Source organism: Phalacrocorax aristotelis, chromosome 9 (assembly GCF_949628215.1).
Source record: "Phalacrocorax aristotelis chromosome 9, bGulAri2.1, whole genome shotgun sequence".
NCBI classification, from domain to species: domain Eukaryota; kingdom Metazoa; phylum Chordata; class Aves; order Suliformes; family Phalacrocoracidae; genus Phalacrocorax; species Phalacrocorax aristotelis.
In genome coordinates this window covers 27293230-27310289 of record NC_134284.1, presented here as the reverse complement: position 1 = coordinate 27310289, position 17060 = coordinate 27293230, and the positions used below count along the sequence as shown (strand labels likewise).

The 17060-nt window shown below is 36.6% G+C and overlaps 1 protein-coding gene across 2 annotated transcripts in view; it reads right to left on the bottom strand.

Moving 5' to 3' along the window:
* Positions 1 to 1087: 1087 nt before the first annotated feature.
* The window catches only part of TDRD9 (tudor domain containing 9), a 92161-nt gene continuing 76188 nt past the window's right edge, over positions 1088 to 17060 (bottom strand). For both annotated transcript variants that reach the window (XM_075104047.1, XM_075104046.1), the window contains 12 exons: positions 16319 to 16430; positions 14720 to 14932; positions 12868 to 12957; positions 10643 to 10903; positions 10061 to 10210; positions 8944 to 9014; positions 8442 to 8551; positions 8163 to 8259; positions 7387 to 7525; positions 6161 to 6270; positions 3245 to 3317; positions 1088 to 1921 (listed from right to left, as the gene is read on the bottom strand). In XM_075104047.1, coding sequence (XP_074960148.1) covers positions 1832 to 1921; positions 3245 to 3317; positions 6161 to 6270; positions 7387 to 7525; positions 8163 to 8259; positions 8442 to 8551; positions 8944 to 9014; positions 10061 to 10210; positions 10643 to 10903; positions 12868 to 12957; positions 14720 to 14932; positions 16319 to 16430 — 1516 coding nt within the window. In that variant the 3' untranslated portion in view covers positions 1088 to 1831. The remainder of the gene's footprint in view (positions 1922 to 3244; positions 3318 to 6160; positions 6271 to 7386; positions 7526 to 8162; positions 8260 to 8441; positions 8552 to 8943; positions 9015 to 10060; positions 10211 to 10642; positions 10904 to 12867; positions 12958 to 14719; positions 14933 to 16318; positions 16431 to 17060) is intronic.

Here is a 17060-nt window from a genome sequence, read left to right as displayed (position 1 = left end):
AGTACTACATTTTCATCTGGCAATAAATAACATTTCCCAGCAAGGCTAACTTGTAACATGTTCTGTTTCCTTCAAGAACAACCTATCATGTATCACACTGCAGGCCTGTTAGGTACCCAGGACAAAATTGGGGGTTCTTAAGAGTTAATAAACACTTCTTGTTTCTCAGCTGACCAGTGGCAGCTTACAGGTTACTGGGCTGTGGGGGAGTTCGTATTATCTACTCCTCTCATCATAAGGACAAGAGTAGAAACCTTTCAGTTTTATTAGGACGCGAGCCATTACAGAGTACCTCTTCTTTACCGAAAGCTTTACAAGAGGCAGCGGTTGACATTCCAAGGGGAAGCAGCAGGACATCGGTACGCCCCCAGCAGATGGCGGCGCAGGCACATGGACAGGCCAGGGCACCTCCACCAGCAAATGGAAAACAAACTAACCAACCAAAAAAGAGTAGAGAAAATATATGCTTTCCTCTCAACTCTAAATTTCAGTGTCACTAATGAGGAATCATGGTAAGTTACATTATTTATATCACACCTTTTGGTATTATCAAGCTAGCTTTTCCTACAGAAATTCCCATTATTAATGGCAAAACAAACATTTGACATTCTGCCTGTTTCTTTTGCCCCCCAAGGTGTTTAACTGCAACACTGAATTTGCATACAACACTCAGCTGAGAAATACTGTTGTCTCAGCCACTTGAAGTGCAATTTTTCTGTTAAACCTATCTTACTATATAAAGTATGATGTTTTATAATTCACAAGGATTAGTAAAATGGGTCTAAGGAAGCGATGTTTATAATAAGCCACTGGAATTGTCTACTACACAGTTGGCCCTCTGTTTAAGTACAGCTTAAAATAATTTTAGTTTAAGCATCCCATTGTTTTCCCCAAATCTGCCACTTCTTTTATGGATACCATTGATTCTGTCTGTTCTTCAGAGGATGACCAGATATTACATGATCCTCAAATCGCTGAGTGAATAGTGAAAAGATTAGTACTTTCCCATACACTGTTTTTGCATTAATGTGTTTCATGAATGCAATCACGTACCATTAATAACTAAATTTAGCTTTTATTAAGCATGACCGCACAACAGAAGAGACAAATACTTTTTATTTCACTTCTGTGTTTTATTCTGAAACCGCTGACCTCATTTTTAGGACTAAAGATCTCACAGGTAAAAATAAGAGGGAAGGATGAAACAAAGGTGCCATAAATCAGTACTTCAAAAGCATTCTTCTGCCATACAGGAAAAGAAAAAATGTATTATATTTTGCTCTGTGAAAAATTAATGAAAAATTGTATCCAGTATATGAAGTTATATTTTGGATCAGAACATAATCTAGATCAGTTTCATTTGACCTCTAGTTTTTGTTTAAGAAAAACCCCAAACACCTTTGTTGGATGGCTTTTTGAAAAGCTAATGACAAAACAGGAAAATGAAACTTGCAGTTCAAGACAGAAAAATCATGCCCCGTGGCTTGTGAACTTTTAGACAGAAAATGAACAACTAAACCTAGATTTGCTTTGTCTTTCATGTACCTTGTGAAAAACCTGCTCAAAAGTATTATTAAAATAAAAATTGCATCCTGCTTTAAGTCAGTCTGTTTTATGAATAAACCCGCCTGCTCTAGGTCACCAAACCTTAGCTTTTTTTTAATTTTAAAAATAAAACAAAGCCAAACATTAACATAGTCCAAACTGTATTCTAGTACACTCACACTAATCTTATGGAACAACAATCTTGCAAAACAAACATCTGAGTGGTACAAAAGTAATTTTTAGGCTAGTTGTGATACCTCTTCCTCTGAAAGACTTCTATAAGTACTTAAACATTCAACTCAACAAGCTTATGTAGCTGATAAAGACCATTTTCATGATGCTTTTCAGACTGGTCAATGATGCACTGAGAATCCACCTAATCAAAAGCAGCATGATGAAAAGTCAGAATGGATTCTTAATAACGTTTTCCTATATAACATAGTTAAGGAAAAGAGTTTAAGAGTTTTGACAGTTTCAAATCATACAGACATTTCAATTCCATGCCACACATTTCAACATAAGAGCCTACTATAGAACTATAAAAATGCTATATCTCATGGTTTGCCTGAGTCAGAATACTATTCCACAGCCAATTCCAAAGCATTACAGGTAGTATTTTATATGACGATGTAAGAAAGATGTCCTGAGATTCTTCAGACTCCAGATGCAGTGGGGAAAATCCTTATCGAAGGTCTACACGTTAACTTGTTATAACAAGCTAAACACCAGTATAACAGAATAGGAGATTATCTATCAGGATAACTGAATTTGAAATATGAAAATAGAAACACTTTGGCTTGAGGCAGGATATCATGACATACTCCAACATCTTAGTGAATGACTACTAGAAATATGTGCCCTTGGTGCTCATCACTAATGTCAACTTTTCCAAGAAAAGAGACCTAAACCCCTCATTTATGCGCCTCAGGGTAGGAGAGGCAAAGGGCGGGGGTGTGTAGAAATCTTACTCCTACGCTCCGTAATTCCTTATTCCCTTTTAATTAAGAAAATGCACTTGTTTATCAGGAAATTGAGTTGCCTGCAGAGGCTTTTACAGAAAGAAAGGTAAGATTTCTAAACACAGTAGGAAGCTAGACTTTTCAGCTTTTCTCAAAATCCAGGAGGGTTTTGTACACTGCCCTCAATTTGATCCCAGCAGATTATTCTAAAGCAAGCTGCATTTCTGTCAGCTTAAAGGGAAAAGCCACCCAAAAGCACAGTGACCCAAAACAAAACTAAAATGCACTGCATTCAGATAAATCCTAAACAAGAAAAAAATACGAATCTTTTTTCTTTTAGGCCACAGCTGCCTAACAGAAACAAGAACACAAAATTTTAACTTCCAACAACTGTAAACTTAAAAATCATGAAGTGTTCTGTTTGAAAAGGCTAAATATTTGTATATACAAAATTAAAAAAGAAACCACAAACAAAAACAAAAAAGCCCACCCAACAAACTAAGAAACAGGATATCAATAGAGGCTGACGTATATACAACAGTCCCTGTGCTTTAAGTTTGACTCTACAATGCTTTCAGTATCTTTAAATTCAAATTTTTTTTTCCTCCCCAGGCTCTAAAAGGACATCCTTCCAAAGCAAACTCTCTCCCTTTGACCACTCTTAACTCACTGTGCCGGGGTACCCTAACTACTCTTTTTAAGGGGAAAAGGGGAAAAAAAAATTATCTGTATACCCTTACCTGATTCCATGCATAGGGCTTCTCATACCATGTGGGAACAATTATATCTCGAGGTTTTGATTTGCAGATTAAGCTGAAATTGCATAAAAATAGCCTTAAGAAATAAACTTAATTATAAATACAAAAGGATTTTTATACTGGATACAACGAGGCATTTATGAGGTGTCTGTGCTGAGGGGAATCTTAAGTTTCCTTGTTAATCTAGTCTGATTTGTTCACTTCTTACGCTAGAGGGGCAAACTGCAGAAAAGACAAAATGCAGATTTTCACAGGGACATTTAGTGTATCAGAATGTATTTGCTTTTAAAGAAAATAATGTGGTGGGTTTTTTTTAAATTTACAAAGTACTAGAATTTGCAACTGTCATTTATTCCTTAAGTTTATGCATGCTTATCCACTAGAATGTATAATCCAGCTATTTTAGGGTATTTTGTTTTGCATGACAACTCAATCACTACAGATTGTCTGTCTGCTCCAGTTATTTCCTCAAGCTGTGCAAAGTACAACAGTAGCAGACATTAATTAATTCTGTCTAGATGCGTTTTTCAAACACTCATGTTAGTCTTAAGTAGTGGTGACATGTTGTAAATACAATTAGCTTTCAAAAAATGGAAAAAATTATGAAAGACTGTTCAGGCTAAATTTTTACATATTTACTTCTATTAATAAAAGGTTAGGTTTTTCCCAAGACGTAAAACGAAGCACAATCAGAAAAAAAAATATTCAAAATTAGGAGAGATTTTACAAGAATGAAAAGACGTGATGACAATGTCTCTTCCTTCAAAAATGTAAATAAAAAAAATAAGAAAAATTAGCTGTAGGATCATTGGAACAGAATCAGTAAAAGCACAGAGATTCCAAGAGAAAATGCTACTACAGAATGGTACAAAATCCTAAAGCAAAAATAAAGCCCAGAAGGCTGACGAGAATGGCCGAGTCAGGCAGTCAGCACTGACTGAACTGGGGATCACGTCAACTGCACAGGCTGCTCCTTCCCCTCCTGACTGGCTGGAGATGTCTAAACAATCACCCAAACAAGGTGCCAAAACAGTAACAAGTATTAACCCATCGTAAGAAAGAGCAGTGACATTTTGTGTTTTGAATTTAGTATACAAGGGTTGATGCCCACACATGAGCTCCTATTATTGTCACAGTCACCTCCAGAGAGGTTTTGTGGTTTTGCTTCTTTCTGCCTCTCCACTTTCCTTGACTTCTCCCTACATTTACCACTACATGAATCATGCAAGCCATCTTCTAAACATGGTACTATACTACATGGCAGTGTCCAAAGACAATGCAGACACCAGCTGGCCTGAGGTACTTGGACACAAATAGGAAATTAAATATTGCATCAGCAGTACGCTTCGCAGTTGGTATTTTACCAAGAGTTTTGCAGATGCAAAACGTGAACAGCTTGCCGTCAGCCCGCACCAGTGCTCCTCAAGTTGAATGCACAAACAGCATGCATCTCTGAGGTACAGCCTTTGTGAAGCCGTACCACCACTTTCTGGAGGCACGCACAAAGCACTGCAACAGCTGGCTGGAAGCTCCCATGTCTCAGAGAGAAGAGCAGCTGACCCGCTGGCAGCACGCAGTGTAGCACCCAGACCAAAAATCATAACCTTGTTCCCTTGTCATATCCAACATGCCTGCTGGTCAGCTAACATATAATAGTTACCTCCACATCTTCTGGCAATTGTTTAATTTCATTTCCAGTGCCTCCAAAGGTAAGGCTGATTCCCCCTGCACTTGTTAATTTATTATAAAATGCACCACACTGAATTTTCTTTCAGGTTTTGGAAATGAGAAGTATGGGCACTTGCTTTCAACTAAGGGCATACTAACACTTTGTGGTTGTTTTTTTTTTTTTACAGCTGGGAAAAAAAATATCAACCAAGCAGGTACATTCAAAAACAAGAAACACATGAAACCTAAGCATAAACAGCTGCTCTGATAATAATTTTGATAACCTAGACTAAGGGCAGCTAAGCTTAAAAAGCTTCTGACCTTTATCAGCATGAGGAATTGCCTCACTGTGGCATACAGTTACTTTAGAAAAGCTCTATTCATGAAAAAGGTCACATTTCCTAGAGATGAAGCCAATACTAGAGAGCGTAACTTAACTCTTAATTTATGGCTGAGCCAGAGTTCCTTCTGAAATCTGTTTAGTACAGAGCCAGGTAAGGATGAGAAAGTCTACTGATGATGCAGATAGCACCAAAATGCACACTACATTTACAAACAAGCGAATATTTTTCATGGCATGCTCAGCACTGGCAGACATTAGGAGGAGCTGTTACAGGGATACTTCATTGAACTGGCTCCCCGGAACACTTCCCACACACCACAAGCTGAAAAAAAATTCTCAAGACTGTCTGTGCTGACTCACAATAGTCTTTCATAACCACTGCTTCAGTTACAAGCAGCAGGGAGGCCTGCTGGAAAAGGCAGGTGGCCTTACTTCAATTTGTAATTAACCTGGGACTTCCAGCAATTACCTTGGCCAACACCTATCCAACACAGGTCTGATGACAGAGGAAAGGCAGCATACACAATTCAAATTTAATGTACAGGGAGAAAGAATTCTAAATCCTTCTGCACTCTTATGCCATAGAGCTTCATTAGCTTTGTCCTGGGTGCATAAAACAAAGATACATCAGAACTGGTATCCTGTAGAACAGGTTTTACAGACTAGGTTTTATGACTCTTAAGCGATCAGGCTTCCCTGAAGAACCAGGGCTTCCACAAGAAGTCTGAAGTTGTTGAGTATAGCGCTTTATAAATAAAGTAAATTAAATGCATCATTAAATGAGAACATAAATTATTTCCCAAAGCCGAATCTGAGCTATGCTTCAAGCAATCATTTAGTTTGCTTTTGCTGAGACTGTGAAACAGATCTGATTTCTACAAAATTACCATATAAGTTTCTGACGAACGTTTTCCTGCAGCTGTGTCATTCTTTCTTGTCCAGAACACACCGCACATTCACAGAGCAGCTCATTAATGGCTGTCCTTAGGATGTTTATCTGTAAAAATACCAGTGACAGAACATAAAGCACTCTAAACCAGCACTACTTCTGTATTATATTACACTGTCAAGGTGGTCGTGGCACCCACACCACTGAACGTCAACTGGAGTATTATTAACATAAGCAAAACCATATGAAGCTTTAGAAACACTTCTTCGTCCAGATGCATCTCTGCTGGTCAAAGACACCGATGTTCACCCACTTGACATCACAATCTTCAAGGTTACTCAGGTATGCCATAAAATATACAGGCTACCACACTTGCCTGTTTTTTTTTTTTCCAGCACAGAATTCCTTCTGTAAAAGTTTTAAGGTTTTTCTCTATCTGCTCATAATTTTCACATGCACAAGAGCTTGGTATTACCATTCTGGCTAAGGTGCCACGAATACAGACATCACACACACCAAGGCAGTGCTTTCAGACAACAGCAGCTCACAGGTCTGCGCACCAGCGTGTCCACCATGTCCTTAAAAAGCCTCTAGAAAGCACTGGTCATCACCTAATGTGCCTGCTCTGCACCTAAAGTAATCGGGGCATGTAAGGTCCTTCAATGTCTAAAGCACATGTCAAATCTGGAGCACAGGTCAAATACAGCTTAGTGTCCTGCGTAACAGAGTGCATGCACATACTTCCCTCTGACAGATCTCTGCCTGCAAGTGACACAAAGGCTGTAATGTGGAATATGGGGGGTTTTACTGTTTGTTTGGTTGATCTGCTCTGGGAGAAGTAGCTTCATACAGATGGCTTATCAGAGCTGTAAAATCAAACTGAAGATTGCAAAGCAGTAATGCTAGGCTGATCAGTAAACGGCACAATAATCCTAAAAATGTAACTAACAAGTATTGACATCTGAATAGGGCAAAATCAACACTTTTGATAAGTGTACAATGTATTGTTCTGTAATATTTTATTTTGGTCAAAGTATATGGAGGGGGTAACTGTTTTTTTCCTGATAAGAATCCAAGGTTATAAACAGGTAGCACACTAAAAAAAACCACCCCAAAACAACAGCTTAACACAAGTTTTCTTATTAACTGTAAGAGTTAACAAGCTCTGATGCATTGAATTCTACTTAATTCCTACTCTAACAAAAATTCTTACGCATCTTTTACCTCTGATATGTCTTCCACTCCAAAATGCACATCAAATGTCAACTCCATGTCGTTCTCTGGAAGCAGTGGAGCCCCACAAGTCTGACTCCAACCCAAACCACACAGAACACCAGTAAAATACTTTCCACTTTTATCAATCCTATACAAAAGAAGAAAGAAAACAGTCTTGCCTAGAGATGAAGAAACTAAACTCATATGAAGACAGACTTAAATGAATTTGACTAAGCCATGTCAAGCAATATTCAGGTGTTTTAAAGAAGCTAAAAACAATTGGGAGGCATCTACACCTAGTCATATTGGCTTTTTTAAATATAGCGATGAAACAAAACTGAAGTTCTGGTTATGAGAACATATACTCATAAAACTTAAAAAGTGAATTGTGCATATGCAAAATAAAACTTTAATTAACGAAAGCTAGCTTCACTATATTGAAATTACAGTCTACAAGAATTTAAACGAAGTACAACAGTAATGCAACTGCCAGAACTCAGCTTTTATAAAAATCACACAAGTTCCTCTCCTCACATAGATTTAAAACTTGCCCAGTTCTACAGTTCATCTTCCTAGGCTTCCAGCATGATAACTGTATTGCCTTATCATGAGGGCAGAGGCTGCAGCACCAATTTATAAGTACATGAAACAAGTTATCTTAGCTACATGCTATATTAAAACTGATAAAAGATACAAGAACTGCACAAACAGAAAGAGAATATGCTACATGCCGAAAGCGGGGGAGGTGGGGGGGGGTGGGGTGTGGAAATCTGTCACCAAAATACCTGAGTTCTATAGTAGGAGCAAACAGCATACTGAGGAGTGCAAGCAGGCCAGGAATAGGAGGCATCAAAGATGTTTCCTCTAAAATCACAGTAGATCCTGTCACAAAAAAAACACAACACCCCCGAAACCAAACAGAAAAAACCCTAATGAGTATCTAATGAAAATGAAAACTCAAGAAGATGTAATATAGGACTACAGTGACATACTTACTCATAGAACTATTTATAATAAAAATAATATTCTAGAGAAACTGTCCAAAAATTTTTATTACGCATTACCAGTTGCATTTGCTGATAAAGAAGCAGCAACCAACAATTGCTGAAAGGGATCTTCTGGAGCATCATGGACAACAACAGAGTTTATGCTTTCCTTTTGTATGAAAGCACTTCTGTGGAGGAAATAAGAAATATTTTTAACATTAAAAAAACCCAAAACTGATAGAAACGTTAAAAAAAAGAATTATTTTGAAGTCACAATGCAACCTCAAAGGATAGCAGTTACTGTCTGAAGATTACCTGAATAGCATTTATAGCAGATGTATATGATGGTTAATAAATTATGTATCTGTAAGACATTAAAGCACCTTTAATAAAACTATTCTTAAAATATTACATAGCAATAGCGTGCATATTAACACAATTCAGGTGGGACTACTTCAGTCTTTTCAATGAGTAAACATTCTGTAAAAATCTGTGAGAGTAACTAGGATGGTTTTTGCCTATTTATCAAAAATAACAGCTGAGAACATGCCTATACTTCACCGTAAAAGTCTTCTCATACCTGAACTGGGATACTCTAGTCATACTGTAGCATTTCACCTCATAAGGACTGAACGGGCCAAACACTGTTACCTTCAAAGAGAGAGAGAACAAATGATATTCTAGTTAGCCAGCACCTGGATCTCTCCAAATCAATATCCTTTATAAATGAAAACCAAAACACATTTCAGCATGTATTGAGCAACACTGAAAGGATAAATTTTTGAACAGCATTTTTGTTTCACCCATCTAAAGCTAACTTCGCTTGTTGAACCACCTAAACACAAATATTATATTTTCACAGGTGCTGGGGATTAATGACTTTCCTCTGGCTTAAAAAACACAAGTTCAGACTTCATAGAGCACCTATCAAAATCAGATCATTTCTGCTTACATGAGCAGGTCTTTAATCTTGAAAATATCTCACTTTCATAAAGTGAGTAGTTAAACAAGGGTTACTCCTGTGGGTAAACTGAGCATGATTAGGTGGCTTGGAAGCCTGAAATGGGAAAAAAAATTATAATGTAGACGAGACTTAACTTGTAATCAGAATGCAGAACAGGACACACATTTTAATGTTCTATATTCCAGCTTAGTAGTGACTAGGTATCTCAAAATACATAAGTAAGAATAAATTCTGAGTTTGGAATTGGCAGTGGAAAAACATCCACTGTTTCATCATTACCAGTTATGGGAGTGTTTGCTGCATCACCTCTCCTAGCTGCTTACCTATTGCTAACTGAGAAAGATCAAAACACTGTGTACAGTAAAAACCATGTTTAAATTTTCTGAAAAATGGATAGAGCCATAATATTGCTTTTTGCTGTAGCTTATATAATGAAGACTACCATGTGTGGAAACATTGTGTTCAGTTTTTTTATTTTATCTTTGTTCTGCAGTGGTTTGAAATGCTGCCTTAGAATGTGTTAGAAAGGTCAGTTCACTTAGATCTCAGGCTATACTTCGAAACTTTGTTAAAAGCCTCACATTACGTTTTTCTACCAACAGAAGGTAGAATGCACTATGAAAGGCATCAAGTGTGGCTTGGTTATTAAAAGTACTTTCAGTATTCACTTTCATTCTAATGATGTGAGAAGCAAGGTCATTTAATCACATATGAAAGCCACCACTCAAGTTACCTTATGGGTTGGTGCACCAGATTTATTGTCAGAAAACAAGTTCAACAATCTTTCAATGAGGTGCTTTTCTTCTTCTCTTAAAGATACAGGCATTTTCTCTTCTTTCTTTATTTGGTCCAAAAATAATCCTTTGAGCAAATCGTGGCTTTGCTACATAATAACAGAAGAGCGTTAAACGCATGGAACATGTTTTTAAAAAAATTTACAAAAAAGGTCCTACACAAAGAACACACGTACTCGCATACGAATACAAAAAACATTGTCCTTAACACCTTTCAGACTACATAAAACAAAACCGGAACACAGTTAAAACTATGAAACAGTTATATTTTTTTAAAGTTTCAAAGAACAGTGGAGCAGTTCAATTGATGCCATTATCTTCTGGGAAACATCTCTTTCAAAAGGCATCTCAAAGCAGCAATGCTTTTGGCCAAGAGCTCAATATGCATTATGCACACACATTAAAATATATTGTCCCATTCAAGTATTAATCTTGCCTAATGCTATGGCATTAGTCAAGACTTCAGTTCAACTGAAATAAATTAGTATAAGTAAAGTAGAAGCAGCATACTCAACACATACTTTTGATTTGTATGATTCTTCTGCTAGTTCGGCGTAACATTCTTCAATAAGCACATCTCGAATATTCACAAGCTCTTTGCACCTCGAGTAACGGAAAACATCCACATGCAGAACACTATCCACAAGTGAATACACCTTCACTAGAAGAGTATAGCCATTTACTAGTGAGGCAAATCTCTGACTGGCACTGTAACTCCACCGTTCCCCACATACAAGAGATTTTGCAGATGGACGCATCTTGCATATCTTGAATTCTAAAGCCTAAAGCAAAAACATTGAAAACAACACGTGCTTGAGTAGAGAATCATCATGAAAATCTCTCATCTTTGCAACAAACTGTTTGAATTAATAACTATAAATGACTTCATAATTATTGCAGTGGCTTATGTAAATTCCTAGGACTGCTGTAAAGCTACTGGTGTAATTCCTGTTCTATCAATGGCAATGCAGCTACACATTACATCTCCTATCGCTTCAATACTGTACATAGCCGCTAATGAATCAGGGCAAACAGAGCATAAATAAAAGATAATTTGGTATTAATTCACCATCCACATTAAAATCCTACGAGTATAGAGATGTCTACTCTGGAAAAAACTTTGCAATCGACAGCTCTTTTCAACTAAGGTAACAGAAAACTTGGCAAGACCATTGTAGCTATTCTGTCCCTGGCAGGCAAGAGTAATGAAGTTCTCATTTAACCCTGTTCCACAATCACTACCTGTAATTATGTCTTTGAATGAATTTACAACAGAAACCTTGGGGTTTTTTTCTAGCCGGTCATTAAAACTGGTCATAAAAAGATTAGGCCTGAAGTGGAAATACATTTCCCTTTAATACATCTGAAGAAAAACACAAGAGAGGATACTTCTTGCCAAAATTAATTCTACTTTTTTTTTTTTAATCAATTATAAAAGAAAACCAAACAAAATTAACCCTGTCAAGATCTAATACTAAGAAGATATAAATAAAATAAAACCATACTTCTGCTGGTTCATTTCTTTCATCATTAAATGCTTCAGAGAGTAAAGACAGTATGATACACCTGTTTCAGTTAACCTAAAAATATCCAAATGAGGACTGAAAAGCTGAATTTTACTTGACGACTCCAGTTATTTTATTTATAAATAGAGCTGAAGAGAATTATTTTTCTGAAAAGCTAGCTATAAAGTACCTCAGATTTGTGTTACAGAGCACTACTTAGTTATCAAGAGAGTTCTGTCTGAAAAGATGCAAATAAAGCCAGTAGTTCAAAGAATAGCAAAGCAGCACAAAGCAAAACCAGAGACTTCTGGCTTTGTGAAATTTAAATCAGGTATCTCCTATGTATTTGTCCTGTAACTAACAGTGCAGCAGAGCAGGAGCTTTGATGGAACAAAAATACTCTGCACAGTAATGACACAAGATACTTGTCACTGCAGGCTTGTGCCAAGCAGACAAGAAGAGATCCTACACTGCCACTTACCTGTTGTAGGAGCAGCTAGGTTTACGCAGAGAATAACAGATTAAACTAGTCATTCACAGTTTCTCCTGTTTAGGCTGTTTTCTAGGCTGTCTCATTTACCCAGAGGTTCTTTAGACTAAAGCGAAGTTCATCTATTGCTCAGCTTGTTAGTCCTGAGCTTTGCATACAAGCAGGCAATAGAGGAACCAGAACAACATTCCCCTCCTAGAAAGATGTGCCACTTCTCATATAACTGATGGACAGCAAAGAAACTGATAACCAAAAGCAACAAGCAGCAAAAGGCAGCTGTTAGAGCAATTTCCCCTCTCCTTATGCTGTTCCTGTGATTACAGGTGGGAGATAGATCCCACTATGCTGTCTCCACAGAAACAGGACTAGTACAAACATTCAGTTAAAAAAAAAAATAAATACAAACAACATCTTTTATAGGCAGTCAGGCAGCAAGTTCAGGTTTTTTGTTTTTTCTTCTCTTTCTTTTTTCTGTCTAGCAAGTGCCCCTGCAAACAAAAGGCTGGGTAACATTTCTCTACAATTAAATACAATGTAATTCAGTTACACTCAAGAATTACGGGTCTGTGCATACTCATCTGTGGAAAACATTTATCCACCTATTACTGCAGATGATTTGTAGGTACTCCCCATTAGCAAAATATATGTTAGTTCATTATTATTCTGAAAAGAATTATGATTTGAAGTACACTTCTGTTTGCCAGACCAGACATGAAAATATCTGTTAAGCAGCAAATAGGATCACCCCTACCTGGAAAGGAAGCTCTTGAAGACAGCTTGGAATCTCTTTTAATTTCTTTAAAGGCACTTTTGATCTATTGCCGTAATCCACAAAAAAAACCTGGAAAAAGAATCAAGAGCATCTACAGAGATTCCACAACATTAGAAGTGCTACTCTTAGTGGCAAGGAAAGCTACAACCTAAGTTCAATAATTACAGCACAGCACAACCTTATGAAGTGAAATGGAAGCAAATTCAGAGTCTGGAAAACATGCAAATAAAGCCATGTCAAAAATAATAGGTCAAATTTTATCACGCCTCCTATTTGATCCCTTGGCTTAAACATCTACTGGTAATGCAAATAATCTGCTAAATCTAGACAAGGCAAATTTCACTGAAAGGCTCTAAACCTCTCCCCACAATTAAATCTATATAACCTTACTTTTAACAGTGAGTGATACTACCTAATAACTGCTTTTAGATAAGCAAATGCTAACACAGATGGGGTGACTGTTTATAAATGCAGAAAAGAAAGTGATGAGATTAGCACTGTTATTCACTGGTTTTCCATTACTTTAAACAGATGACAATGTTCAGTATTAACTCTATAGTGGTGACACCTAGCTATGTTATGAAATCAAGAAATTCAAAGAAGGAATGGGCTGTGCAAAGGCCTGTCTTACAAAAATTAAAAAAAAAAAAATTCCTTAACTGCTGAAAAGAAAAATATTGGCCTGAAAAATTAATACCAATCTTGAACTGTGGCTCTACTTTCCATTACTGATCTTGGCACAAAAAGCTACAATGTTCTGATGAATTTGCTGATGATATAACCCAGCAACATAAACACTGGCATTAAAAAAATAAAAAGTCACACTGAATGGACCCCAGAACTCAACAGGAACAGGGAGAACCAAATTATATGAAGTGAAAGATCATACCCTTTGGAATTTTTAAAAAATTCTGCTATAAATGCTCCATTATTATTTATAAATTCTAATTAGTTGGAACTTACCAAGCAGACAGAACTGAGTATAAAATGACAAGAGATGGCCCATGCAAAAAAGCTATGAAAAGGTAAATGTGGCATATGCCACATGAAATAGTTTTGAATGCAGAGGAGAAACACTGTGTTGGAAGAGGAATACAAACATCATTGCATAAGCAAAGGCAGAACTGTAAGTATGGGAGCATGCATAATTCTGCTTCAGAAAAGTGAGGTCAAAACAAAACAGAGTGAGATGGAGACCATGTGAACAGACAGCCAATGTAGGGTGTGAGATGAGAAAGAGTGCAGCTTTCTACAATTAGCAAGACAAAGTCCAGGAAGAAAGAGATAGACAAGAAACGGAACGGGATGGGAAAGAGGAGGAAAAGAAGAAAACCTATGTAAACCAGGGAAAGAAACACTGGCAGAAGAACAAGCTTAGACGAAAGGGCCATGAATGACTAAAAAATGCCAATACAGTGGGGCAAGAAACTTTAATTTTCAGATGTGTTTCAATATATTTATGAAGAGAAAGTGATGGGGCTGCTGCCAGCAATGCAGCACTGGACTCTGATCTGCCATTCCTTGCCATGTTTTCAAGGTTACTGAAGGTTTCAATCTTTATTTTGCTTCACTCTGCTTCAGCAAACAAGCCACTTTACTGTACCAACAACAGCCTCTCAATTTAATACTAAAATATTCCTGTGTTCTGGAAAAAACCTAATTAATCTATCCTGGCAATGTTCTATTAAGGTTTTATTTTAGTTCAACAGACTTCTTTACTGGAATATTTATAATTATCATGAACATAGCGCTTTGTTAAGGAAGCGTAGCTCCAAGACTGTTAACCCAATTACATCCTACCGGTTCAATCTGACATAATATATTACTGTACCTCAGCAAAATCTCCACACACATACAGAATACGAGCTCTATAGTATCCTCTGTTTTCCAGATGAGTGAATGGTGCCAGACAAACTAACTCTGGATGTGGAGACACTGACAAATCCATCAGGTTCTGGTAGTTAATTTCAGCAGCTAGAGCCTGGAGTACAGTCCTATTTTTTTCATCTATCCTGTAACCCCAGAAGTGTCCAACTTCTACTATCTGAAAGTACAAAAATTAGATAATAACAAAATTAATATTATTTTATTCTTCTACATCAAACACAAAACACATCTGAGCAAAACACATGAAAGCACTCCTACTCCTAACATGCACATAGAAATATTCTCATACTGCAATACTGCAGTGAAATATTTCTCTCTCATAATTAGATGATATTTTGAAATGTTTATTTGCCGTGCAACTGCAATACACTTTTCATCTAAACAGACCCTGATATAAGCACTACTAAAATACAGAAAATTAAGAAAACACTGCTTCCATTTTTCTGAACCAAATTAACATACAGAAAATATAAGGTATACAGTTGATTAGACAGATACATATAGACGTGGTGCGCTTTCTTATTAGTGGAAGAATTAGCTACATCAGCAAATCAGCATTGTTACTTAGATTAGCCATCCTTTAGGAAACTGAAAAGAATACACCGCTATTTAAATCAAATTGAATAAGTCATCTTTTGAAATGGCTTATGGAACTCACATACTATTCCTGATCTTATATCGAATGCTTGTGATAAAAAAATGAATCTTTATTTACAATATATATTATATTAAACAGAAGTAGCATAGATAGCTAAGTGATTGGAATGTGTCTGATCAAATCCATGAACATTTTTGATCCAAGAGACTTAGCTGAATAAAATGAAGAAAGTATTCTTTTTTGCACTCGCAAAATACGTCACTACTACCAAGAGCTGTTTTAATACTTCAGTATATGATTTCCACTAGGTCAGTGGTTTGGATTTCTTTTATTATTTTTATTTCCCCAGCATATATATTGCTTGCTATTACTCAATTTCTTGAGAAGATAATAGTTAACACATGATTTAAAAATTCTCAGCTTCAGAATTAAGAAATATTTATACACAAAATTTTCTCCAACACACTATTTTTTATGCATGCAATATTTTCCCAAATGAGCATGCAGTACCGTTAACTCATCTCATTTCTCACATCTACAGCTTCTGAAGAAAACTGCCAGTTAATAGTAACCAGGTAAATGGCCCAAATACCTACTGATTCTCATTTCTATAGCGTACACAAATATTTTATCTCTCCTATTAACCCTATTTACATTTATGCCTACTTCCAGCTAACACCTACTGCCAGCAAATCCCACAAATTTTGGCAAGTGCAAATAAATTTAAATGTTTGAAATTTGTTTGCAACATGCAAGTACTGTTTAACAAAGAACTACTAGAAATTATACCAAGCATATTCTCCATACCTCTTACAGATACCTCTGTGCTAAAAACATTATTAGGACCCATTCTTTTATTTTACACTTGTCAGATATTTATCCCTACAAAGTTATCTAGGCACTGATTATTAGATATGTCCTACTTCAGATGCAGAACATTCCTACCTCTGTTATGTTGATGGACAGCAGACTATTTGGGACCATCTTTGATTCTTCTGAAGTACCAAATGAGGTTTCCACAGGCTCCACTGTCTGTTTCTGACAGTCCACATTTACTCTAAGAAGTTTATGGAATGAAGATGCTAAACACTTCACACAAGGGAAAACTCAAGAGTTAAATTTTTTGCTTTCATTTGCTTCCCCAGGTATCCCTAGGGCACATTTATGGGCTTTTTGCTATGGCTTCTAAGCTCATTTTTAAAAACAAATTGAGTACACTACAGCACAAAGATAAATAGAGTGTATCTTGTTTTTAATACATAATATTCCTTTTACTTTGCAAAGTTAAGAAATCTAAAATTAGTCTTTCAGCCTAGGAGGGTTCTTTCTTGAGACCCTCAAGAATTAATTTTCACAAAGATTAAGTGCTGTTTTGGGCACAGTGAAAGTGCTAAAATGTTTTACTGAAAACTAAGTACAATCAACTGAAGTGTTTACCTGCACTGTAACCTTTCCAGTTCATTCCTACCTTCCTATTTTAGATTTCATGTTTAAAAATATTAAAATGGCTGCAGCCCAACCAGCAGCTAGGCAAATTATCATTTTAGCAAGTTGCTTGTATGACCTGAAGCTGAGAATCACAGATAGCATATAACAACAACGAAACCCACATGGCCAGATTTTTCTAGCAAAAGCAGGTGCAGACTGAAAAGACTCACTACACTGCATTGCTCATCAGTATTTTCTA